This window comes from Mesitornis unicolor, unplaced genomic scaffold (genome assembly GCF_000695765.1).
Source record: "Mesitornis unicolor isolate BGI_N332 unplaced genomic scaffold, ASM69576v1 scaffold952, whole genome shotgun sequence".
NCBI lineage: Eukaryota > Metazoa > Chordata > Aves > Mesitornithiformes > Mesitornithidae > Mesitornis > Mesitornis unicolor.
The window spans coordinates 22943-42433 of record NW_010169615.1 but is presented as its reverse complement, the minus strand read 5'-3'; the positions used below and the strand labels follow the sequence as shown (position 1 = coordinate 42433).

At 38.0% G+C, this 19491-nt stretch overlaps 1 protein-coding gene across 1 annotated transcript in view; it reads left to right on the top strand.

The window, feature by feature from the left end:
* The window catches only part of CHST8 (carbohydrate (N-acetylgalactosamine 4-0) sulfotransferase 8), a 135665-nt gene extending 118846 nt beyond the window's left edge, over positions 1 to 16819 (top strand). Inside the window, exons 2-3 of the mRNA XM_010179380.1 lie at positions 13152 to 13189; positions 15671 to 16819. Coding sequence (XP_010177682.1) covers positions 13152 to 13189; positions 15671 to 16819 — 1187 coding nt within the window. The remainder of the gene's footprint in view (positions 1 to 13151; positions 13190 to 15670) is intronic.
* Positions 16820 to 19491: the final 2672 nt, after the last annotated feature.

Genomic DNA, 19491 nt, shown 5'->3' with positions numbered 1-19491 from the left:
TGATTTGTCAGAATGGACTGTTAACACACAATTATGAAATACAGGATTAGTCACTACAGAAAAGATCTCTGGAGGAGCCAGCATTGCAAAAATATGTTCACGCTGTATACCAGAGTTTCTGAGCCTAAACTTTAAGGATATTATTGGTTCTTCATAAAAATAAAGAATGCCATGAATGATTGAGTCTTTCAGTGAGTTCTCCAAACAAAGACACCAATATGAAGCTAGAATAGTTGGTAGCTGATTTCAGTATATTGGCAAGAAACAAGCTTGCTAAAGACCACACTGCCTCTCTTTCCCACAGCGTAATTCTGTTGTTACAAATGTAGTATGAAAGTCTTGGCTGAAGAGTCTGACAGTCACTAAGGAAATCACTCATATTGCTTCCTCCAGCACTTGCTGTCAACAGTTTAGCAATTACCACCTTCCTTAATGGAGAAATGGGGGGAAAAAAAGAATATCAGTTGATAGTCTGGAGTCTCATTTGTTTACAAGCAAAACAGAGCTATTGATCCAAATTTAAGTGGTAGTAAACAGAGATCAGATCAAGCTTCCTTTAATTTTAATGACTTTATTTTATTCATGTAAGACACATATGAAGAATGTAAGATTATCAGCCCTGCACCCCATACAAACGAAAAAGCTTTGTTTCTCAAGTTGCTCCATGTAATTGGCAAGAGAGATTCTCTCAGGAACACACTCTGAAGAATTTCACTTCTGTGCAAACAAACCAAATGCACAAGCAGTTGTGGGAAAGGACTCAAGGCCATGTTACTAAGCATTTTCTCAAAGCAAACTGAATCTTTGTGTCCTCTATAACAGAAGGTACAGAACAGCAATCTGAAATTGCACAAGGTGTCCTTTGCAAGTTTCAGTTCATCTCAGCTTCAAAGAAAGTTTAGAGCATCTGCAAAAGCTGAATCTGGAACTGCATGAAAAGCACAAACCCAACTCCTGCCAGAAGGCCTTAGTTGCTTCAAGATGGAAATCTAAAAGGAAGAGAAAAAAATACGGCTCGATTTGCATCAGCAAACAAATTCAAAATGTTTAATCACTGGAAATGATGAGGAAATTTTTTTTAAAATTTTTTTTATTTCTGACACTCATAGTTTTAGACATCTTCACTTTTTGGATAATTAAAGCTTCTCCTACAGGTGATTATGAGAGTGTTAAAAACACTAACCCTTCTTATGTAAGGAGAAAAGGTTGGAAAACCAGTAAGAATGAGTGAAATGGTATTCTTTCCATACATCTTCCTGATGGTTTTAATTTTTCTTGGGGCAGAGGCACAAAGAAACAACAAAAAAATATGGCTAAAATTTTATTCTGAGTATTTTTAACATTTATTTTCGTACACTAAAGATCTTGCAGAAAGAAAAAAGTCACTGACTATTTTATCAAGTATTTTGTCTTTAATAAAATTTAACAGGAAAAGACTTGCTTTCTGTGGTTTTCTAAAAGACATGGTTTCAGAGGAGTAGAACTGCCCTATTGTTGTTTGGGAAAAGTACAGAGAGAAGACAGAGTCCGAGTGAAAAGATCAGGGAAGCAGTTTACCATCTCTCACAAAATCCATAATACATTGCTGCTTGCTCACTGAGGAACTGATCCTGTACCCACTGAAGTAAACGCCAAATTTTTCATAGTTGAAAAGACAGTGCTATACAGTCTTAAACTATTGCTTAAACAGGAGCTGTTATAATACCATAACTGTTGGTTGTTGGTTTTATTTATAAAACCCACACTTTCAATTCCGAGTAGCAAATCTTCAGACAGTGAAGATCAGAGGTTTTAAATATTCCATTTCCAAACAACGAGTACTAAAGCTGTAGGGAACTCAGCCACAGAAGTCATGCTGGTTTTGGCTGGGATGGAGTTCATTTACTTCACAGTAGCCAGAATGGGGCTAAGTTTTGGATCTGTGGTGAAAACAGCACTGATAATACAGGGATGGTTTAGTTATTGCTGAGCAGGGCTTACACAGAGTCAAGGCCTTTTCTGCTTCTCACCCACCAGTGAGGGGGCTGGGGGTGCACAAGCAGTTGGGAGGGGACACAGCTGGGACAGCGGACCAAAGGGATATCCCATACCATATGGCATCATGGTCAGCATATAAAGCTGGGGGGGAAGGAAGAAAGAGAGGATGTTCAGAGTGATGCCATTTGTCTTCCCAAGTAACTGTGACAGAGCCCTGCTTTCCTGGAGATGGCTGAACACCTGCCTGCCGATGGGAAGCAGTGAATTAATTCCTTGTTTTGCTTTGCTTGTGTGCAGGGCTTTTGCTTTATCTATTAAACTGTCTTTAACTCAGGCCATGAGTTTTCTCACTTTTACTCTTTGGATTCTCTCCCCATCTCACTGGGGCAAGTGTGTAGGTGGCTGTCTGGTGCTTAGTTTGCTGGCTGGGGTTACAGCACAGAAATAAAAACATAGATTATTTTATTTGTCCACCAATAGATTAACTATAAGACCATGAGAAGACCACAAAATGAAGCTTGTAAATAATAAAAGGTTTGTTTCTGACATTATTCATTTTAAATGTAACAGTCACCTGCAGTTACAATGAAGTCACAACTTTTGTCATCTAAACACATTCAAAGTGGAACTAAATACTGAAGTGAATTGACTTGTCAAAGGTAAAATATTTATTAATAAAACAATTGAGAGAAAGACAAATGATTGAGACTTAAAGGATACCTAGTAGAGTTGCATATACTATTCTCAAATATTTAAAAATAAGTCTTACCTAGTGTTTACACATAAGAGTGTAACCTGTATACAATCTCAATGAAAATGCAACAAGATATTAAGTAGTTCAGTAAAAACACCACATCTGAAGTGGAACTACTGCATTTCAGATGAAACAAGTGGTCAGATAGAGTCCTGTATGTACACAGTTTTCTGCTACAATCTGAGGTTTAATCAGCACTAGAGCAGAGGCATTAAAGAAAAAAGAAAGAGAAAAGAGTTACAGTATTGAATTACACTGTGTAAGCCACACAGCCAGTTAGTGGTGCGCTTCATTGTCAGGAAATAGTTCCTTCTGTAAGATGATTGTCTCAGAAGACTGAATTAGAGTGGCAGATTACTTTAGAGATCCTTTAGCCATTGCATAATGGAGAGAATGAATTGTATATAATTGTATGTAATGTATTGAGTGAACCATGAAACAGTGATCGTCATAGAAAAAGCTTTCAATGAAGTCAGACACATCCACACACTTTCATCAGCTAAATAAAAGTTACATTCCTAGCTAACTATATTCAGCAACCAATTGGCTACTTGCTATTTGTATGTACTGACTTACAAAATCAGATTACTGAATTGTCATAGCAACTGCATCCCAAATTTGGGTTGTCAAGGTAGATGCAAAAAAAAAAAAATTCAATCTCGGTTCATATGACCTCTTCTTGGTCTGATGCACTGTTCTACATTGGGGTACTAGAAAAATTAGGAAGTGCTATTACATGTGAACGAAAAATGCAGATGCGGCCATAAAATGGCAGCAGAGGGGTTCTCATTTCAGAAGTGACAGACAAAGGCAAATATAACTAAAGCCCTTCTGGTTCCTGCAGCCCAGGCAGTGGGTTGCACAGGCTGAAGTGGCACCTGTAGGAAATTGGGAAGAGTGACCAAGTGGATAACACCTGCCTTTTCTCCCTGCCATAGCAGATGAGACCCCTTTAGAAGACCAGTGCAGCTCATCCAGGTGTGGAGATGAAGAGAACAATCAGCAGTCCCCACAGCAGGTTGTTTTTCCTCTTATCCATATATCTAAGGCATACTGCCACACCACTGCTGCATCTTCTCTTTTACTTCTCTGTCAGCTCCCCTGTTTCTAAGTTGTGCAGGGAAGAAGAAGAAAAATGCAGTGACCTGGCAGAGGCAGTGACTGGTAAAGTCAACAGAAGAGCTATGTGGATAGGTGAAAGCCTTTTACTTCATCAGCAGCTCCCTGTGCAGACCATCACTCTCGCTAAAACTCAAGACTAGCACACTTCCTACCTGGGTTTCCAGCTCAGTTCTGGATACCATGTAATATCACATGGATACTGGAAGTAGTCAGCACTCAAGTTTTTGAGCAGAATCATTTCCCCCTCATTCTTACAGATATGAAAGTCAATCCAAGACACTATTCTTATGCAAGCAAATCGTTCTACCAATCAGTCATTAAAATCTGGCTGCAGAAGGAGCGCAAGTTTGCTCCTTAACAAGGAACAGGAAGTCTTCCACAAAGGAGAAGAAGTAGGGCCGGTGAGAAATGACCAACAAAATCACCACTGTCCTAAGTTGCTCATTAGTCAAGAACAAAAGGCCTGGCAAAGAGCTCAACTTCTCACACCCAGCTTTCCCACAAATGTTATCTCCTGCTTGTTTCTCACAGGTCATGAATCAAAGTTGCAGGTGTTAACTTTTTTGTTAAAATACTACTTATTGGTTTCCTATACTAGGAAAACTTGTCAGTAATTAACTATGAGAACAGGAGAAAGGGAAAGCAGCTAACTGATTGTAACAATCATACAGCCTTTAGATGCACATCTGTGGTATTTGATCCACGGTGAATCTACCAAATCAGTGAACATCATCACTCAGAGGCATGTCTATGTAGATCTACCTTTTAAGTTTTGCCTGCAGCCTTCTCTCTCTCCATTTGCACTTTCTCTCCCAAAGAAATGTCTCTACAGAGTGACAGGAAAGCAGTCCAGAATTCCACCTGCATTACTTTGCCTTCCCTCCAATGGAAAGACCACTGAAGATTTAGTGTCCTACTTGCACAATTTCTTGAAATATATTTGGGGTTTTAGGCAAGTTATTCTCGCTAGCTAATTCCTTCTCCACACACAAAGTATATTAAAGTGCTTGCTTGAAAGTCATCAAAACTCCTTTGGGTACCTACCTGCATAGTTCTCAGAGGCTATTAGATATCAATGTAATGCTATGTTTTAAACCTTAGCTTTTGCTTTTTAATAAACCCGAATAAAGTGTAATGTCCTTGTCAAAGTCATGCTCTGTGGGCAATACACAAATACTAAATATGAGAATGGAGAATAACTGAAAGGTATTAAGTAGAAATTGCAAGTAACTGCTGACAGTTCCTGAAAGCTAATGATGCTAATTAACAGTATTCCCAGGGATAGGTCCACAGAAGGAATGGGGAATGCAATAGTAGCACAGGCTTGACTTTTCTGCTTTCTTCTTATTGAATATAAATTAAGTCAGAAAATGGCACACTAATTAGGATAGCTAAATAGCAAAGAGAAGACAAAGTAAACAAGTAGTGGTACCTGCCTCATAATAAATGCACAAACAGCTCCTTGTAGTCATTCAGTTAAGCTTGCAATATAAAGGTACCATGCATTTCTCTTCCCTTTATTAGCTAGCAAAGACACAGACCAAGTGTAAGTTACACAATTACTCAGTCAAGAAAACTTACTCAGTATATTTTAGAACATAAGAACATTATTAAAAAACCCAAAATGTGTGTCTTTAAGGGTTCACACACCTGTTCTGCATGTTGCAAGTCAAAGAAATAAAGTTTTTTAATTCCAAGTAATACAAGAATCTTCTCTTCAAACAACTTGTGATGTCAACAATGGAGTAGAAGACACGTGAAAGAAATCCTCATCACAACACCTGAATGTAAATTAATAACTTTCTGGAAGAGATTAATACCACAGTTCCAATAAATACTCAGCTAACAAAGTCACTGCAGATACGTAGGTGTTGGGAGTTAAGAGGAAGTCACAGCAACACTTTAATTGGATTTTGATTCAAGAGGAATTCATTCCTCTAAAATGCTACCGTTTCTGCTTCTCTCAGACACTGATGAATCAAGAGATTTGCAAATTTGGTTTTGCAATCAAATTTATTTCTCACATGAATTTGTGTTTAAATAATAGAAAAATAAACTGTCATTTCAGGAGATGGCATTTCTTACTAGAACACTAAAAACGTCAGCAAAACAGACATGAGGCAAGTTGTCAAAGAGGTACAAAGCCTTTATGAGGGAAAACAAAAGTAGGAGGATAACCTGGGTATTTTGTGTGAAATGCATTGTGCAGAGAAACACTATATTCAAGTGGCACCTGCATTTAGAAATGGTGGCTACCAGCTCCATATTATCATCTTTTACTCCAAGAATCCCTTACTGGAGAAAGGAGAGAAAAATGTGTACAAAGGATGGCCTGAGTTAAACTGCCAAGAGGGACATCACATCAGGGGTATTGGCTACAATCATGGAATCAAGAGGGAAGCAGTGACAACATGGCAGCAGCCACAACTCAGCGAGTGCTGTCATCAGAATGATGACTTTGTGCAGTTTCGGTTGGTTCAGACATAGAGGATTAGCTATTGGTAGCACAAACAAACTGGGAATACCAAGTCTTTTGACAGTATGAAAGTCCAAGTGGCAGACATTAAAAGTCACTTTACACATGTACTGATCTCTATGTTGGTTCCCCCATTTGTAATTTTTTTCTTGTTCAAACTGATGGACGAACCAAATGCTTTTAATTACTTCCAGGGTATGCCCTTCAGAATTGCATTGCTTCCCCCATATACGGTACTTCTGTCCAGAGACTCCCTTACTTCATTAAGATGGAAAGTCATTTCAGTCACAAAAAGCCAGAGTAATCGTGTTTTAATCAACTGAAGTGCACACAAGCTGCTACCATCATAAGTACCCCATGACACAAATGCAGCACAGCACTGCATTGCCTGCTACCTATGGCATGGAGAAACTGCAGATTTGCCTCGTTTAGAAATATGAAGCCAACTGTTTCACTTAAATTCAATGCCTACCTCTCTGAAGCTGAAATGGATTGAAAAGCACAAGATCAATATGAAGTAATTCAGTTTATGCACAATGCTAGCACAGGAGAAGGGAAAATGACGGTGAATGGCTATGTTTATGGAAGTATTCTACTTCACTGCAACAACTGCTTAAGAATAAGCCACAAGCCAGAGTTCAAAGTTACCCAAATAGACTGCATTTAAACTATTAAAAATTGCATGCTTGGCAGTGGTAGGATTGAAAAATTTAAACAAAAAGCTAAGAACTCAAGAAGAGTGAGTTACCTGATTTACAAACTCATATACAAAAGAAGACTCAAAGGTATTAAAAAAACCCCTAACCCTCAGTAGCTTGGAAAACTTCTTACGCTTTCCCAAAATAGGGAAAAAAGAAACTCTTTGAGTAGAGTCACACTCAACTACTTAGAGCTCCAAAGGACTACTTTGAAGACAGGGAAATAGCCACAGAAATGTCCTATCCATCATGCTCTGTGTGATCACAGAGTTAGAGCAGAGACAGCATTCTTTATACAAGGAAATTATTGGAAAGAATAGAAGCATGAATATTAAGAGCAGAAAGAGTACAAAAACTAAAAATAGTGCTGTAAATGTTAGCCAAAAACAGCAATTGTAGAAAGCACTGAAGAGGAGCCAATATTTACATCTTGAGAAGTACTAACATTGCACCATAGAAGTAAAAATAAACACTCTCAAGTTAACAGTCCTTGTTCTCCATTGTGGCTATAAAAATCAGGACTCCCCTGGAACACACACCACCTACAAGGGCAAAAATAGGTCATTCTTCCAGTGAGGTTCTTTAAGGTGCAGCTTTGCACTGCATGCAGCCCATGTGCTCCACAATGAAACTTACTGAAGTTTTCCCTCCCAGAAGCTCAGGCCCTACCTCTACAGTGCCAGCTTCACACAAGCTGGAAATGTTTCTGCAGCCCACAGTCCCCTGACAGACAGCATGTTAAAGATACTCACATCCAACTGCCCAGATAGCGTGTAAGTGAGAATCTGATACATCCAAAGATGTGCAGCAAAACCTGGGCCTCAGAGCCTCAGTCTTCAGTGGATAAACTGCATCTCACTACTTGAACGATCATCTGCATTGTGTTGAACTGAATATCATGATTAGAAATCAGATACCTGCATTCTAATTAAGACATTACTAAAGACTTACTGTATGAGTCTGGATTAAAATTGGTCAGTGTAAGATTTAGCAAGTAGGGTTTGAGGGTTTCAGGGTTTCAATCAATCAATATTCGAGTTTGTAATTCAAAGTATGACAACCTAAAATCAGATTACTTTAGCAAATGCAGCTATTAGCCTCTTTGCTTCTCACATGTGAAAAGCTGGAATAGTTACAAATAACATACTATGCTTTGCCACGTAAAGTTAAAAAAATAATTGCATTGTACATACTGTAGCAAAGGATATCAGAATATTTACAGGAACATCTAATTTTTTCCAGAAAAGCTGCATTACAAAGAGTTTCCCAAAAAATCACCCTTACAATTTTATATAAATAAAATTCTTGTCATGTAATTATTCTGCCACCAAATACAAAGAGGGCTTAAAAATGAGGTGCTATGGAGACTCTTTGACTGCATTCATTGCAAGAGTGACAGCCAGGTTCCTCAGACAAATTGCAGGAGGCTCAGGGTTTTCCTGTGCGCACCCTGTCATTCATAGGGAACACAGTCAAATTGTTTGTATTATCTTTACCATTGCAACAATTAGCATTAAACAGATGTGAAACCAGACACTGCGTCTCAGAAACACATGACTTTGCAAGTCTCTAGAACACAAGGATGTGTGTCCTGTCACTATGTGTTTCACTTTGACAAGGGCTCAGCTATGTCTCATTTAACCAAAGCATACACTGTAGAAGTTTACTCATCTGTGGGAAATGACACTGGCTACTTGCAGCTTCACTGGGCACTCAAAGAGGTTTGATTATACACATTCAACATATAGCTTTGCTTCTTTGATGTACAATTTAAGATGTGCTGCAGCTCTGCTAAGGTTCTTTACCTCATTCATTTCAACTGTATTACAATGAGGTACAACGTATGTAGCTTACATGGGGGCTTTTGAGGGAGTTTTCCCTAATCAAATAAACTATATATTTTAGATATAAAAAGGATATATGCAGAGCAAACAATTAAAACAGATATGAACACACAGTTTTTCTATTAATTAGGGTCTAATTTAAAAATAAAAGCATTTTCTAACAATAAATTTATATATTTTTAAAATCTTCCAAATACAAATACTACATACATATTTTTATATATACATAAGTTTTATTTATACATATATACACACACACACACACGTAAAAACAAGTAATTTACAGTTGTATCAATCTTGAAAATAACTTCTACAGTATAAAAGAACAGCTCGTTTCCAATCCTAACTTACTCTGGTGCCTAATGGTTTACATATTTGAATTCAATTACTCCTTAAAGAAGTGCAGTTAAGAGTTCATTTTAAATTACCAAAAAACTGGAATAAGATGATCTGACAAATATTTTAGAGAAAATCCTTTCAAACTAAAAACTTCTCATGCTGATTAGAATTCTGGGTACTAGTCCACTACTCATTCTGCAATTAATTGCTGTCTTTGAGTAAAGATCTAAGACTGGAGCACACGCAGATAGGACACGACACAGATGTTCATGCAATGACAGTAATGGCCCTTCCAAAGTATATTTCACAAATCAGCTCAGATGAAGCAAACAAGTACACACTGCTCGCAGAAGCCCATTAGGGGATGGAGTCACAGATACAGACTTGGAGTTATTATTTTTATTAAAAAATATTTCAATCGTAGTGTAGTCTCAGAACAGAGGAAAACACCAGAGGCAAACCAAAATTAGGTCTTGAAGCAGAGATAGAAGAGAATGCAGAGAGGCAAAGCTATATAATATTACACAGGGAAGATGAAGGCCATTTTATTGTGTTGCCAGTAGCACTTAAAAAAAACTCACAATAGATTTGACTATAGAGTAGGACTGGATGAAGCATAAGGCTCGTATTTCATGAAATACAAAATCAGACATAAAACACAGGCCAAGCTCAGGTCTGGAAAATCACGGTTGCATGAGGGGAAGAAAAAAAAGAACAGAACACCATGAAAACAGACATAAAAGATGTACAATTGATAGAACAATTCTGTCGCTCAACTATTCTCTGAGCACTAGTGAGATGCTGGTTGTCATCGTGTCTGGCACCAAACATTTAATGATCACTAACATCACCTGGGTGCAGCAGACACCAATGGTTTATTTATGGGAAAAAAAAGCTGTTTTGGCAATAACATCACATTTAGATTTTGATTCATATAGTAGATCCATGTAGTAAAACTTCCCTGAGTTCACTGCACTTAAGACATTTTTTTTTTCTCCATGTAGCCTTAGTCTGAAGTGACAGACTGCATCATGCAGAAGACAGCTAAAAGAAGCCAACTTTAGAAGTCACAAATTCAGAAAACATTGGAGAGATTGGCAAGTGCTTCACCAAACATTTACATTAAACATGAATTGTTGTTCTGATTACATCTTAAAACCAGCAAATGAAGAATCTCTTTTTAAACATCTCCTACTAGCATTTATTTTTAGTTTTTTTATAGCACAGCATATCAGTGCAATGTATTAATCTCTCAAATAAGTTACCTTCATGAAACACCATTACAAAAACATAATTAACCACAAAAAAAAAGATAAGTCTCATACCTGCTCTTTGCACTTCAGTGTTTGGGGTTGATGTTTTTTAATAGTTATTATTCATGTCAAATACATACCAACTTTAACAGGTAAATACACAAAGTGTGTGGTTTTGTTGCAAGCTATCACTGCCCCCACTGAAGTCAGGACAAACGACCACAACTAAACAAACCTGGGAAAAAAAAACTAACCCTAACATTTACATTAAAATTTGGAAACAGCAGATGCTCCAATATTTGCATCTGATTCTGTCCAGAATATTTGCTCAGCTTTCCAAGAGGTCACCAAGCCTTTCCTCATTTACATTTTCAATTGTGAAAAGCTCAAAATGCTTTCAGAAAGGGAGTAGATTTGTAGACATTATGCGACTTGATCTTTTGGGAAGGGTTGCACAGCCATTCTCCTACCTTACACTGGTAGGCATAACTAGCACACAGTAGGAGAAATATTTAAATGTGTTAATTTTCACCTATGCATGTTGACAGTATTGAAAGCCAAAGTAAATCTCCACGATCTGTGACAGAAGACGAGGCATGACTTAACACTACTCAATCCAGTTTAAAAGAAAGACCAAAAATTATATACTCGAGAGGAATAAAATGGTACTGAACAGAATGGTGACTATTGCCTGTAATAATGTTATTATGAGAATTACTAAGAAAATCATGTTACATATACACAAGAAACCAAAATAGCAAATGAGTAGAACTGACCAAGCCACAACACCAGATTAAATTTCTTAACCATGTTCACTTTTCAAAACTGTACTGATGATTTCTGCCTGTGAAAGAAGAATCAGCATAACAATATTCTGAATTTATGAGGAAAATAATATTTAATTTCAAGCTCTACTACAAGAACAGTTAAAGTCAAAGTTAAACAACTATTCCAACTAGCTATATTAATGATACCTTACAGCACAGGCCAAGCAGCCAACGGAAGTCTGGCTCAAGTGGCTTTAAGTTATGTCGTTAGGTTTAGAAGAGGTCACATCTGCTGACAAACAGAACAATTTCATGGTTTAAACACAACACCTATGCTCTAGTTTCAATTCTTTCAAAGTGCTAGTGCTTAGTTTTTACTTTTCTTTTTGGACAGTAGTTTCCATACCTTCATCGCTCTGTAATATATTACACAGCAGTAGAATAAATGAAGTTCTTAACTGATCATAGCACAACTGGACAACAGCTCAATAACATCTCCTAAAGCCTGGTGCAACAGAATCTGTTTTAATCCTCCAGAACCCACACAAGTATGCTACAGATCAGCTCTCTCTTTAGAATGAAACAGAATTCTAACTTTATTTTGCGCTTAAACATTTTTGAGAAGCAGCTAGGAAAAGGCTTAAGGCTCCTTTAAGATGTCTGGAACTTATTTCTGATGAGATAAAAATAATATGCCCTTTGCTTTTAATAGCCACAGAATCACAATAACCCCATCCACCTTAACTTGGGTTTATTGCTAACAAATTGCTGTAGTGGAATTAAAGCTCAAACATGAGCCAAAAGAGTAATGAGCACTTCTAAATGAGCTCTAACAGCACAGAACTAACCACGGCAATTTTACTCAGACTCTACTATAAACACCAGTTTGTAGATCTGATCATGATTGATCATGTAAGTCAGACCTGCTACTTTAACTACAATAACGTACAATGTTAACTACGCACACACACTGTTTTTGAGAGCTTTTGTAGTACCATGAAAAATAACCTGATGAGACTAAGCTATTCCAGTGATGCTTTCATTACAACGCTTTGCAATACCTTTACCTGTAATTGTCCTTGTCAGGAAGGCTGTGGATTCACAGTGCAGACTTATTACACTCAACTCTTCAAACTGCTGAAGTTCTCAAGCAACAATGACAGTGATGATAGCAGTTTTATAAGTTAAAAAGTCGCAAACTAAATTTCATAATTAAGAAGTGTTTTCCATTATGTATTCTTGTATTATTAACTTATACTTAGCAGAGGTTAGGAACAGTAAAGAAATACAACACAAGTTGCCTTCTAGGATTTTAACATCTTTATTATTGTATTTTCAGGTAGAGATCACTGTAGAAACCAGAAGATTTGAAAAAACTCAATTCTGTATTGTTTTGTCTCTCCAAAACTCTACAAACATTCTCTCACTTATATATAATTCAACTGTGTGTTGCTTTGGTTTTACAGCAAATGCAAGCTATTACTATGATTAAGTAGGGGGGAGGGGAACATAACCACACAGCTTTAGGTAAGTACACAAGGAACAGACTTTTTTGTAGAGCTCTAGCCTGGGATCATGAATTTCAGCTGCTTCTTGTTCTTCTACTGGCCTTTTAGCTGAGGTTAAGCAGTCACCTTTCTCCATCTCAGTTTCCCCATCTGTAAAAGGGAGGTAGAGACAGTCATTCCATTTCACAATTGTTAGGACATCTATAAATAAAGAGGGGTTCCAACAAGTATTGTTGCTATGAAATATACAGTAATTATGATTCATCATTGGTCTATTTATCATTATATTAACAGAACTTGTTCCTGTTTTCCTTTTAGTTACTGACAGGACACACTGTTATCTGTCCAGCAAAAGTGAAACTAAATGGTTTTATTTTTACTAAATAATGACTTTAATTTCTTTCTTTGTTTAGGGATAAAATATAACATGGGATTCCAGCAACCAAAAAAAGTAAGTTTTGAGAAGTACATAAGGAAAGTTATACCCATATTCTGAGTATGGAGTAGGGCTAGAGATGGCTCAGATAAGGCCACTAGACTGGAGATGAAGCATTGAAAAGGAAAGATGCATCAAAGCTTTTTCATGAAGTGCAAATTCTCCTTTTAAAATATGAGTTTGATAAGCTGTGCAACTTCAGTTATATGAGGTTTTTCTCAGACTGGATATTGCTAAAAGATACAGTAAACTTTTCTTATATTAATATTCTGTATTAAATCGTACTGATCAAATTAATGTCTTCAGAGGTACCTAAAAATAGGCTAAAGAAAATACTGGTGAAATTCCTCCATCTAGTGGCTGTTAGCACACGCACAGCAGTGACAGCCCACCACAGCCATTCACTATTTCATGGTTAAAAGAGAAGTATAAAGTCTGCAAAGGAACAACCGTGCAGCTGCCGGCTGCTACCCAAACACCACTGCCTGGTGAAGTCAGCATGATGTGACTGGCATCACTCCATCTCTACAGCTCCAACTTGATCTTCTGGGTAACCTTCAGGGTTACACTGACAGAAGGCATTCAAATCATGGCATTTGAGTTTCCCAAAAACTGCAGGTTCATCGTCATCAAAACTGAAAATCTAGGAAGTCTGAATTTGATAACCTTGAAATATCAGCCACGTCACCAGTAAACAAGATTGAATTTCAGCCACTAAATGGTAATATTTAGAAAGGGTAATATTTAGAAATAAAATGTAATAGAACTAAAGGGTAATATTTAGAAATACATCTGGTATTTTACACACACACACTCTGATACACCTTTGACTACCAGAAACAGCCTCTGAAGAGAAGAGCAGACTACACCAATCACTCACAACAACCGAATATGTCAAATGTTGTCTTGTACGACAAACTATCAGCTGGTTTCCCAGCCTGCACGTCACATACCACCTCCACTACCAGAACAGCCAACAAAACAGTTTAGAAACCTAAGTTCTGCAACAACTTGCATAGCATTGTAAAAACTGTGTTTAATACTGATCTGTTCTGTTTAGGTTCTGTGTAAGTTATCAATTTAAGGAAGTGACCTACAAAGTAATACAACTTGCTTCTTTTTTTTCTTCGTCACCAGTGCTTTTTGTAATGAATATTAAGTCTCTCTTTTCATATCTCACCCTTAAAGAAGGATGTGACAAGATATAGTCTCCATGACAGCACAAGTTTAAGTTACCTACAGCATTTCTTATTTTCAGCCAAACACAGAGAGGCTTGCAAAATCACTATTAGAATTAAGATTTAATCTGCCACCACAAAAGAGCATGACCCTACTAATCCCTATTCTCTGCACCTTAAAATTAGTCCAGTATCTTACTTTTGAAGCCAGTTTTAAATACTACTAGGGACCAAATAAAGACCAAAAAAAAAAAATCAGAATTTTACTATTTATCAAACCTCTAAATAAACATTAAGTATTTTAGGTAAACAATAAACATTCTGCAACTACATCTGCTTCCCCTGTTGAAATACTCCCTAGTGGCTCTTTGCCACTCGGCTCCCAGGTGAGTTCTCAAAACAGGGATGACATGTCGCTAAACAACGTCCAGGACCTGAGTTTAGTCTTAGAGGCACAGACATGTAGACAGGGATTTAATTCAGCTGCTTTGAGAAGCAGGAAGCAAGGGAGCACATCTGGGCTATATGCCGAAAGTATTAACTAGTGTCATCCCCCTAATGAAAGGGAGCAGGTTGCAAAAACTCCTTATCCATAAACCTGCTTTCTTTCTTCTGTTTTCACTTGCCTTATCCCAGCCACATTCCCATTACTGCTTCCTATCAAATCCCAATTGCTTTGATCTCATGCTCACCTCACTCAAGCTCCCTTTGGGGTCCCTATTCATGCTGCTCTCGCCAAACCCACTTCCTCTGCAGAGCCTCTGTGTTCTCCCTGCAGCCCTTTCTGCTTCCCTCTCCATTCTCATTCCACTTAGCACCATAAACCTCCTTTCGCTGCCAGGCTTCACTCTGTGCACAACTGTGCTCACTGCAAAGGTAAGCTGCTGAGAGAGCGGGGCGGGGGCCAGATACAAAGAGATTTGCGTGAAAACAGGCAGTCTGAAATAACTACATCAGTCCTCAGAATACTCAGGTGTTTTCAAAATTTCCACAAAAGGTAACATACTTAACACAAAAGTGTTTATCAAAGTCTGGGTATGGGCACCATGCAAAATACAGTTAAATCCAAATATCAACTGGAATTTACCAGTTCAGGCTCAACTCAGCCCTTGAATTTCATGTAAGCACAGAACAAGAAGAGAAGAGAAAAGCCATCACCACAACGCGGGTACAGTGCTGAGGACTTGCAGTAATGTATTTTGGCGTACAATTCTGCTGGACTCAGTGCATTAATAGATCCACCTTTAGTTGTACAACCTGTTAATAATGATAAACACCCTCATTTACTAACTTCTTTCATCTTTTTTTCCACAATCAGGACTGTGTTTCCAGCAATAACCAGGATAGAAGGTCAAGCAAAAATACTGCAGACGGAGTAGCAACAGTAAAGCAAAGCAATTCATCACACCTCTCTGAAAATGGGCCCACTAAGCCTCAAAGCACAGACAGAAGGCAAAGCAGCATAATGTTTGCAATGAAGGATCAACAGAAAGGTGAAGAAATTAATTCCATCAGGCTCCATAAACGACGGAGGAGATTTATAATTAAGAAAAGCCCATTTCTGATTTCCATGAACAGCTCCACTCTTAACCTGCCCACACTTAAAGCTGAGTACAGAAACAACAACAAGTGGCAGAGTCTCTATCTGATCCAAAAAGAAAGAAAGCGGATAATGAGGGAAACTTGTTCTAAATACAAGAGTAATAATAGAAGAATAATCACTCCTTATCATGTTTCTAGGATATTTGTAGAGGATAAATATAGGGTTTTATACTGTGAAGTACCAAAAGCTGGCTGCTCTAACTGGAAACGTGTGCTCATGGTTCTTAACGGGCTGGCTTCTTCCACAAAAGACATACAGCACAACACGGTGCACTACGGAAACTATTTAAAAAGACTGGATGGATTTGATCATAAAGGAATTTATCACAGGCTCAACACTTACACAAAGATGCTTTTCATTCGTGAACCTTTTGAAAAGCTGGTATCTGCATTTCGGGACAAGTTTGAACATCCAAACAATTACTACCACCCGGTTTTTGGAAAAGCCATCATTTCCAGATACCGTGTCAATGCCACCAAAGAAGCATTAAGGACAGGCTCTGGAGTCAAATTCAAAGAGTTCATTCAATATCTTCTGGACGTACATAGGCCAGTGGGTATGGACATCCACTGGGATCATGTCAATAGGCTTTGCAGCCCGTGTTTAATAGACTACGATTTTGTTGGGAAATTTGAAAGTATGGAAGAAGATGCAAACTTTTTCTTGCATTTAATTGGTGCTCCACAAAATTTAACTTTCCCCAAGTTTAAAGACAGGCACTCCAATGAAGAAAGAACTACCACTAAAATTACACAACAGTATTTTGCAGAGCTTTCTCCTTCTCAGCGACAACGAAGCTATGACTTCTACTATATGGATTATTTGATGTTTAACTACTCAAAACCTTTTGAAGATTTATATTGATTTGAGAGCTGGGACATTTCCACAGTTGTATCAGTTGAACTGTGTAACAAATACAGGTGGTTTCAGTTATAAATACTTGTCTGTTAGTAAACAATTGGTTGAAGAGCAGGAAAAAACCCAAAACAGAACATAAATGGCTAGTGATGTTTACACCTTCACCTTAATTGCCTCCTTTTTCAAATCATATTTTTTCTATAATTTCTCCATATGAAATTATGTACATATACCTATAATATTATATGTCAGGGCTCCCAAATAAAGCACATAGTTTTCCTTGCTCGTGTGGCCTGTGTTTGCATTGGGAGGACAGTTTGAGACCGAGGAACCACAGCTGACAATTCTACAGTGGAGCCAGTGTTTCAAGCTCTTTACTATTTAGGAGATAAGTCTGAACATAACAGAGTAGCAAGAAGAAAAAAATACACAGTAATATTTACAGCTTGTCAAAATCTGCAACACATGAAAACATACACTAAATAGGCACCATGTATTTGAAGTCAGACATTGTTCTTTCCTGACATTCCTAAGTTAGTTAGAAAGAAAAGTTCACCGCACTTACACTGTTCAAAAACACACTGGTGAAAACAACTGATGCTTAATGACCATGGGAGAGCAGTATTAAACCAGACGTTGCAATTCAGAGTTAGGACATGTTCTCCCTCTTCAATATGTCCCTTATGGCACGTTCATCTGCAAAAAGATAAAATGCAGGCGAACATTTGCATCTTTATAAATGTTATTAAGATTCTTTTAATCCTTTGCATTAACATAAATCTCTGGTTTAATCTTCATAGTCACCAGGAATATAAAATCTTTCCTTCAGAGTAACAAGCAAGAGTAAATGCAACTTCCTGCCCAACAGGGGAGTTCTTTTCATTGCTGCAAACAATTTGCACTTGTTTACTCCAGTAACAATTAGATCTGACTTAACACTCAAAATTCCAGGTGTTTCAGTTCAGTTCATTTTCTGTATGCAAGAGGCAGCTTTCTTTTCACCTCTAGCAGAAATCTCTTGTGAGAGATTCAAACAGTGGCCCTTCCTCTGGTGTTGTGAATCTCCACACCAATTCTGTATACAGTAGCTTGTTTACAAGTCATTTCACCACTTGAAATTCTGACATCTGAATTGGCCATATTGGAACAAGTCTCAAACTCTGCCACAATGACAAACCTGAACTCCCCAATAGTATCCAAAGTTTGTTCACAACCAAGAAATCCACCACAACTAGCACTGTACAAATGTACTAACACCTAAGGAGACACTTGTTTCAAGCAGTTTCACATTTACCAGTTCAGATCCAGAAAAGTTTACTCACACAGTTTCATTCATCACAAGTAGTGGCATCACTGTTTTCCCAGAAACATCCAATATATTTTTGGTTTTGCTTTTTAGGTTGGTTTGTTTGGTTTTTACATTTTAATAGGGAAAAAATTGTTTTAAAATACCTTGTATCAAAAGCTTTACTGACAAATACTTTGCACATCTGACATCAGACTTTCATTTTTTGTCCAGAGAAAAAATGTTTGCACTAGAAATGTAACAGGAACTTAAATTCTTCCAGGAAACCAGTTACCATTCCTCATCTGGCCAAGCTCCTCATCCCTGCCTTGCTCCTGCTACCCACCTCACCTTTCCACCCCCTCAGATACTTCTTGGTCTGCTCACAGGACTAGGGAACAGCCTTTTTATTCCAAGTGATTTTTCTGCTAGGCTCAGATCAGCAAGAACACACTGGGGGCTATTCACCCAGGCTGCTCTGCCAACAGGCAAGTATGGCAGAGAACCGCACTCAGCAGGTCACACTCAGTAGGATCCAGGGGAAAACAAGGCACATTAATCACTGCCTAGCACAGATAAAAGGTGGAATTTACTGGGGGGAATAAGGGGGTAAGACTGCCACTAGGAATCTGAGTTATGCCATCCTTAGCATTTAATGATATTAAGTGCTCTAAGAGGCAATGGTACTCTAATTGATGCAACTGATTCGCCTGTAGTTACAGAAATCACAAATAGTCACCAACACAAGGATATAATAAGTACCAGAGCCCTCATAGCCTCTTATTCAGGACCTCATCTCACCAGCAGGTCAGTGTAAAAGAGCACAGTGTTATCCCTGCTCCTGCAGACCAGTGCTGAACTCCTTCCAGTCAGCAGGTGAACTTCCACAGAGAGAAGCATCTCAGTTCACCGTGTTGCAGCACCATCAGAGCAGAAGAGAACACGCAGACTCATAGGTTGGCTCTGTGATACAGCCAGAGTAAGGCTGGGTATCACTTTTATTCAGACCTCTGCCAGTTTTAGGGAGCTCTAAGGGAAAGATTAAAGAACTTAATCCTACAGCTAGATTCACAAAGACATGACTTTCTCCTTCCTCCTCCTCCCTCATCCCAGTTCCTTTTCAGCTTAATCTACATATAAACAAATTGATAGAGCCACAAGGTCACGTTTACATCTGAAAGACTTTGTTGGTACAGTCACACATCAGTAAAGTGTTCGCAGTATGAACGGAAAAAAATACCAGGAAAATTGTGCTTCTGATTGTATTGAACTGGTGCTTTTCCTACCACTGCTGCCCGCCCAATCTATTTTATTGGATTGGGTGAAAAAGTAATTGCAGGGTTTTTCTGGGTAAAACAAAGGCAAATTTTTCATGGGAATCAAAAATTGTATT